Raw genomic sequence first — 8,022 nt, 5'->3', positions numbered from 1 at the left:
CCATAGAGTTGAGAGAAGCAAGGGCCCAGGATTTTATGAACTTAAGGCAGGGTAACATGATTGTCCAAGAGTATGGGCTCAAGTTTAACCAACTCTCCTGGTATGCTCCTCACATGGTTGCTGATTCCAGGGCTTAGATGAATAAATTTATGTATGGAGTGACAGACTTAGTGAAAACAGAGTGTAGGAATGCTATGTTGTTGGGAGACACGAACATCTCTAGGCTCATGACTCATGCTCAGCAGGTTGAGGGTGATAAGCTTAGGGAACAGGCTAAGGAGACTATGAAAGCAAGAACAAGTAACTATGAGTATTCCCAACAGAAATCGGGTGGTGGAAATCGCTCGCAGTTTCAGCAGAAGTCTTCGACTCCAGCCCCTTCATCAGCTAGTGTTCCATTCCCCAGGTTCCATAATGATCAGAAAGGTAGGGCGTCAGGCTCTAAGTCTCAAGGTAGTATTTCAGGCACCAAAACCTACCGAACTTGCTCGAAGTGTAGTAAGAACCATCCGGGTGAGTGCCTTGCAGGTAAGGAAGGATGCTTTGGGTGTGGTCAATCTGGTCATAGATTGAAGGATTGTCCTTCTAGACAGGGTCAAGGAGGAAATAATGGTAGAGCTCAGTCTACAACTTCAGCAACACCAGCAGGTCGCCCGACTCAACAGAGTAACTCTTCTAGTACTGGAGGCGGACAACGCCAAAACAGGCTCTATGCTCTTCAGGCTCGTCAAGATCAAGAAGATTCTCCTGATGTAGTCACTGGTATGTTACGAGTCTTTGATCTTAATATTTATGCATTGTTAGATCCAGGGGCTACTTTGTCTTTTGTAACTCCTTACATAGCAGTCCAATTCAGTGTTAGCCCAGAAACTCTTTCAGAACCCTTCTCAGTCTCTACTCCAGTCGGTGACCGAGTTATAGCTAGACGGGTATACAGAAATTGCCCTGTCACAGTCTCTCAGAAAGTCACCTTAGTAGATCTTGTAGAGTTAGAAATGGTAGACTTCGATGTCATTCTAGGCATGGATTGGTTACATTCATGTTATGCCTCAGTTGATTGTAGAACTAGGATTGTTCGTTTTTAGTTTCCAGACGAACCAATCTTAGAATGGAAGGGTAGTAGCTTAGCGCCTATAGGTCGATTCATTTCTTACCTTAAGGCCAGAAAGATGATCTCTAAGGGTTATCTCTATCATCTAGTTCGGTTTAAGGATTCTAGTTCCGAATCCCCAACTCTTGAGTCAGTTCCTGTAGTCAGTGAGTTTCCAGAAATGTTCCCAGAAGATCTTCCCGGAGTTTCTCCCGAAAGGGAAATCGACTTTCGAAAAGATCTCCTTCCAGATACCCAGCCTATCTCTATCCCTCCTTACAGAATGGCTCCAGCTGAGCTTAAGGAACTGAAAGAGCAGTTAAAAGACCTTCTAGATAAGGGCTTCATCAGACCTAGTATTTCGCCATGGGGTGCACCAGTGTTGTTCGTGAAGAAGAAAGATGGTTCTCTCAGAATGTGTACTGACTATAGGCAGTTGAACAAAGTCACAATCAAGAATAAGTATCCCATCCCCAGGATTGATGACTTGTTTGACCAACTTCAAGGTGCTAGTCATTTCTCAAAGATAGACCTCAGATCAGGTTATCAACAGCTTAGAGTTAGAGATAGTGACATTCCGAAGACAGCCTTCAGAACTCGGTATGGTCATTACGAATTTGTAGTTATGTCATTTGGACTAACCAATGCTCCTGCAGCTTTCATGGATTTGATGAACAGAGTGTTCAAGCAGTACTTGGACTTGTTCGTTATCGTCTTTATTGATGATATCCTCATTTACTCTAGGAATGAGGAAGAACATGCAAGTCATTTGAGAGTTGTTCTCCAAACTCTCAAAGATCGCCAGTTATATGCAAAATTTAACAAGTGTGAGTTTTGGTTACAATCAGTTGCCTTCCTTGGGTATATTGTGTCTAGTGAAGGAATTCGAGTAGATTCCCAGAAGATAGAAGCAGTGAAACAATGGCCCAGACCTACCTCTGCTACAAATATCAGAAGTTTCTTGGGTCTAGCAGGCTATTACAGACGGTTTGTGGAAGGATTTTCATCCATAGCCTCTCCATTGACTAAGTTAACTCAGAAAAAGGTTAAGTTCCAATGGTCAGATGATTGTGAGAAAAGCTTTGCAGAACTGAAAACTAGGTTGACTACAGCTCCTGTCTTGACTCTACCAGAGGGTTCAGATGGTTATGTGATCTATTGTGATGCATCCAGAGTCGGCCTAGGTTGTGTGTTGATGCAGCGAGGTAAGGTTATAGCTTATGCTTCTAGACAGCTTAAGGTACATGAGAAGAATTATCCAACTCATGACCTCGAGCTAGCAGCAGTGGTGTTTGCACTTAAGATTTGGAGACATTACTTGTATGGTGTTCACGTAGATGTGTTCACAGACCATAAGAGCCTTCAGTATGTGTTCACCCAGAAAGAGTTGAATCTTCGCTAGAGAAGGTGGCTTGAGTTCCTCAAAGATTATGATATGAGCGTGCATTACCATCCGGGTAAGGCGAATGTAGTAGCAGATGCCCTTAGCAGACTATCCATGGGTAGTGTAGCACATGTTGAGGAAGAAAGGAGAGAGCTAGCAAAGGATGTTCACAGACTTGCTCGCCTAGGAGTTCGTCTTATGAGCATATCAGATAGTGGTGTAACGGTTCAGAATGGGGCAGAATCTTCTTTGGTAGTAGAGGTTAAGGAAAAGCAAGACAGTGATCCAATCTTGCTTGAACTTAAGGGTGCAGTCCACAATCAGAGAGTGGAGGTTTTCTCCCAAGGGGGAGATGGTGTACTTCGCTATCAAGGTAGATTGTGTGTTCCTGATGTGGGTGAATTGAGACAGCATATTCTCGCAGAAGCCCACAATTCCAGATATTCTATTCATCCAGGCGCCACTAAGATGTACCGTGATCTGCGGGAAGTCTATTGGTGGAATGGTATGAAAAGAGATATAGCAGACTTTGTGGCTAAGTGCCCCAATTGCCAGCAAGTAAAGGTAGAACATCAGAAACCAGGAGGTATGACTCAAGAGATTGACATTCCTACTTGGAAGTGGGAAGTGATCAACATGGACTTCATCACAGGTTTACCTCGTACTCGCAGACAACATGACTCCATTTGGGTGATTGTTGATAGGGTTACTAAGTCTTCTCGCTTTTTGGCGGTCAAGACTACAGATTCGGCAGAGGATTACGCCAAGCTTTACAATAATGAGATTGTGAGGTTGCATGGAGTTCCTCTGTCTATCATCTCAGATAGAGGTCCTCAGTTTACATCTCATTTCTGGAAATCATTTCAGAAAGGTCTTGGTACTCAGGTTAATCTTAGCACAACATTTCATCCGCAGACGGATGGTCAGGCAGAGCGTACCATTCAGACCTTAGAGGATATGTTGAGAGCTTGTGTGATCGACTTCAAGGGTAGTTGGGACGATCACCTTCCTCTAATAGAGTTCTGCTACAACAATAGCTACCATTCCAGCATTCAGATGGCCCCTTATGAGGCATTGTATGGGCGTAGATGTAGATCTCCAGTTGGTTGGTTTGAAGTAGGTGAAGCAGCCTTGATAGGACCAGATTCGGTCCTTGATGCTATGGAGAAAGTGCAACTCATTAGAGATAGACTTAAGACTGCTCAGAGTCGCCAGAAGTCTTATGCAGATGTGAGAAGAAGGGAACTAGAGTTCCAAGTTGATGATTGGGTTTTCCTGAAAGTGTCACCCATGAAGGGAGTGATGAGATTTGGCAAAAAAGGAAAGCTCAGTCCCAGATATGTAGGCCCTTACCGGATCTTGAAAAGGAATGGTAAAGTGGCTTATGAGTTAGAGTTGCTAGCAGATTTAGCAGCAGTGCATCCAGTCTTTCACATTTCTCTTTTGAAGAAGTGTGTGGGTGATCCAGCATCCATAGTACCATTAGAGAGTATGGCCGTGAAAGATAGCCTTTCATATGAGGATGTACCAGTTGAGATTCTCGATCGTCAGGTTAGAAGGTTGAGGAACAAACAAGTCACTTCAGTCAAGGTTTTGTGGAGGAGTCAGTCTGTAGAGGGAGCTACTTGGGAAGTAGAAGCAGCCATGAAGTCCAAGTATCCTCACCTCTTTCCTTCCGATTCCATTCCAGCTTGAGGTAATAGTTCCTCATCAGTTTTTTAGTCATTCATGCATAAATTCAGTCTTAGAATCATGTTCCTTCAGTGTACTTGCATTTTCAGCGTATTTGCATATTCTTGGAACTCAGTTCAGTCAAAAATTTAGTTCTCAATATTCAGTGGTATGGATTGCAACCTTCTCCCTCCATTTAAGCTAGTTTAGTCTTCATTTGAGGAAGAATGGTTCCAAGGGGAGATAATGTAACACCCCGTATTCGAAACAGACAAGAATGCAGATTTTGAGAAGTTGCAGGTGCAACTTACGGTCACCATCCACGGACCGTAGGTTAGACCACGGCCCGTGCTGGTGGTCCGTGGTTCACTACTGCAACCCCTCCCCAAACCAGCTCAGAAAATTTGGCTAAGTCCCGACTCACGGACAGACCCACGGTCCGTAGATCAGACCACGGTCCGTGGTCTGTGTTCGTGGATCGAGAATTCCCTTACCAGCCTCTGACACAAACTACGGTCGACCAGCACGGACCGTAATTCCATCCACGGTCCGTAGGTCTGACCGTAGATGAGGTTAACAGCTAGTTAGATGAAAAATATTGATGGGTCAACTTCAGATGGTCATAACTTTTGGCACAAAATGAATTATGTGTCCCATGACCAATGGTTAGATAGATAATTGAATTATCTTTCCAACGCCACCAAATTTGCTAAATTCTGACCTTCGTGTAAAATGTTATGCCCGTTTTAGTGAAGCCCTATCGGGCAAACTCGATCTACGGACCCGATCAACGGACCGTCGATTGATTGACGGACCGTAGGTCCATTCCGTCAGTCACTCCAACAGCAGTTAATTCAGGGGTCTTTTGGTCTTTTCCTATTTCATTTAACCCCTAAGATACGTCATTTAGGCCTTAAATCATGAGATTTTAATTAGTTTAACCCTAGAAACATAACTAGAACTTACCTAAGTCAAATCATTAATCAAACTTAGAAGAATTAGAATCAAACGAGGAGAAAAAGGTCAAGAACCCTAGTTCAAGAACGCAGCGAGGTTTCCTCAGTTCCAGCCCCGAAATTGAAAGATTTCTCCGTGGAATTCGTCACCAGGTATGTGGGATTTCACTAGTGGGTTCCTTTCGTCCATTAGGTCCCTAGAATTCAGTCAGATTCTTGATTCCATGATTATGAACAAACCTAGGGTTTCTAGAATCTCAACAGATCATCATGAATTAGTTATTTAGATGTTCCAAATCAGATTATCATGTTATTGCTCAGTTTATCGCATGAATTTCAGAACCCTAGCTATGTATTTCTTTAGTTCTTGAATTACACATGCTAGGTCAGATATTTCAGTATTCAGTTTTACATGCCTCAGTTTATGAATGAGTCATTATCAGATTAATTGTTGCATTCTCAGTTTCGAGCTATCCAGTATTTACAGAAATTCAGTCATAACCAGTTAACCACTTAATTCATTGGGAGTAGCATAATACCGAGTTGGACTAGGGTTCAGCGTACCCATATAGTGTTTTGAGTTTGATATTTCTTTTGTATTAAACTCTCAGATTTGATATATTCAGTTATAGTATATGGGTATTCTCCATCCTTTCAGATTTATTTATGATTTAGCTTCCGCATCAGTTTATTATTTTTAGTATGCTCATGATCATGCCAGCAGGGTTAGCTTGGGATCACTTGTGGTCCTTGGTCCCGTGTCCATGTCTCGGGGGTAGCTCGGGGCATGACAGTATATGTGCATGACACATGTATCATATCCATATATATGATATATCATATACAACAACACACAAATCATAGCAAAATACTATATTGACCGACAACACTATTAACAAACAATGTATTAAAACTACAGATGTACCCAATAAACATTTAATGTATATGATTCATGATTAGCATCCACATCTATATAAAAGCCAAATTTTAGGGACACTTAATTTGTTTAAATTATTTATCAAATATTGATTCAATTTTGATGCAATTACACTAATTATTTTTCAAAGTTGATACATTCATAATTTCTTTATTTTTTCAACAGTATTTCAATAATTCTCTATTGAATATAACATTGACACAAAAATCTCAACAACTTATTAAGTTGAACAACAATTCTCATAATAAATAAAGTATTAAATTAAATCGTGTAAACAATACACTTTATTTAATCTAAATAGTAAAGTAAAAAAATCTCTACAAGTGCAATTTATAGTTCAGGAACACAATTTTTTTTTTTTAGAAAAATACTTCACTTCTCTTTCAGGAAGAAAGTATAAGTTCTTCTGTTGTGACCTTCTTGTCCACAACGTCCACAACAATTCTTGTTAACTGTTATCTTCTCATCTGCATTTTTTTTTCTTCGTTTCTTTGGTCGTCCAACCAATCTTTTGTATCTAGGTGGCAACATAATTTCATCTAAAACATAGTCTGGAACTGACCAATCCTCCTTATTTGGCATTAGAGCCATTGCAACCTCATAGGTTTTTGCTAATGCATCAGGCTTGTAGTAATCAAAGCAATATGAATTCATATCCGTAACATTCTTTTGCTTTAAAACTGCAATTGCATGTGCGCATGGTATCTCATCTAGTTGAAATCTTCCACAACTACATACTTTCCGCTCAAGGCATACAATGTATCTTCTTCCAGCTTTATAAACCGAGAAAATATATTCAGACAATGGAACAACCTGAAAACATTAAGAAGTTAGTGATACATTACATGAAGTGACATATTTTGTATCCTTTCCATAGCAATGCTGATCAAATAGGTAGATGATACAAGTTTAGATACATAAAATATAAAGTTATGTATATTGATAAATACCTTAATCTATTAACATTTAGATGCATTTACAATCAATACCTCCTCAAATCTTCTCCATAATGTTTCCTTTGTATATGATGCTATTTCTCTAGTTTTACAGTTCCAAGAACCAAATAGAATTCTAACATCTCCAAAAAAACTAATATAGGTAACTGACGTGCCTCAACAAGGCATCCATTGATACATTCTGCGATGTTCGAAGTCATCATTCTACCTCTGTTTACTGGTGAATGAACTCTTGACCACTTCTCATATCCAGTATCCTCAAGGTAATCCTTCACCCTATGATCAACTTTTACCACCTTAGTCATTAATTTATCAAAATCCTCCTTACGGTATGCCTTTGCCATTGAGTAGAATAGATCACTTAGTGTGTTTTTGCTCCTTTTGAAGTTTGAACATACAGTTTTCCAAAGATGCCATATGCATGCACAATGAGGTACATTTGGAAACACAATGCTTAACTCTTCATAATACTTTCATTTCTATCGGAAACAATACACATGTTTTCACGCTCGCCAAATGCATTTTTGAATTGTTCGAAGAACCATGTCCACAAACAGTCATTTTCAGTGTCTACAACACCATATGCCAATGGCACTATGCAACCTAATTGCAAAGCAACACACATTTTATTTTTTGATACATAAAAATTACACTATAGATAAATTAATTATACAAATAAAATAACTTCACAATTACAAAGGTATCACAAAAGTCATACCTGCCCCATCCAGTGTGCTCACTGATACAAAAGTACCTTTGTAAGCGCCACCAAGATATGCACCGTCGACTACAACTATCGGTCTGCAGTAGTCGAACCCTCACATCAATGGTCTCAAGGCTATGCAAACATACATTAATTCATTATTTTCCGACTTGTGCATCCTTATATATGAATTTGGGTACACAGTATTTAACATGCATATGTATCTCAACATCTGCCTATATCCATATGATGGTTTACTCTTTAGCATTTGTAGTGCACGTTCCTTAGCACACCATGCTTGTTGATATGATATTTCAACCCCATA

At 40.1% G+C, this 8,022-nt stretch overlaps 1 protein-coding gene across 1 annotated transcript; it reads right to left on the bottom strand.

Annotated features, from left to right (window-relative positions):
- Nucleotides 1-6,410: 6,410 nt before the first annotated feature.
- LOC125873693 (uncharacterized) lies at nucleotides 6,411-7,338 on the bottom strand. Its single transcript, XM_049554567.1, has 2 exons — nucleotides 7,087-7,338; nucleotides 6,411-6,851 (listed from the first exon to the last, which is right to left on the bottom strand). Exons 1-2 carry the CDS (start codon nucleotides 7,336-7,338, stop codon nucleotides 6,411-6,413), a joined length of 693 nt encoding a protein of 230 aa, XP_049410524.1.
- Between the last annotated feature and the right edge of the window lie 684 nt (nucleotides 7,339-8,022).

This window comes from Solanum stenotomum, chromosome 8 (assembly GCF_019186545.1).
Source record: "Solanum stenotomum isolate F172 chromosome 8, ASM1918654v1, whole genome shotgun sequence".
NCBI classification, from domain to species: Eukaryota; Viridiplantae; Streptophyta; class Magnoliopsida; order Solanales; family Solanaceae; genus Solanum; species Solanum stenotomum.
This window is presented reverse-complemented; position numbering and strand designations above follow the sequence as displayed.

Excerpts from the sequence above, each read along its gene's own strand:
- LOC125873693 (XM_049554567.1), bottom strand. The coding sequence starts at position 7,338 with ATGGCAAAGGCATACCGTAAGGAGGATTTTGATAAATTAATGACTAAG. Across the intron at positions 6,852-7,086 it reads TCTATTTGGTTCTTGGAACT|GTTGTTCCATTGTCTGAATA; the intron begins GTAAAACTAGAG and ends TAATGTTTTCAG.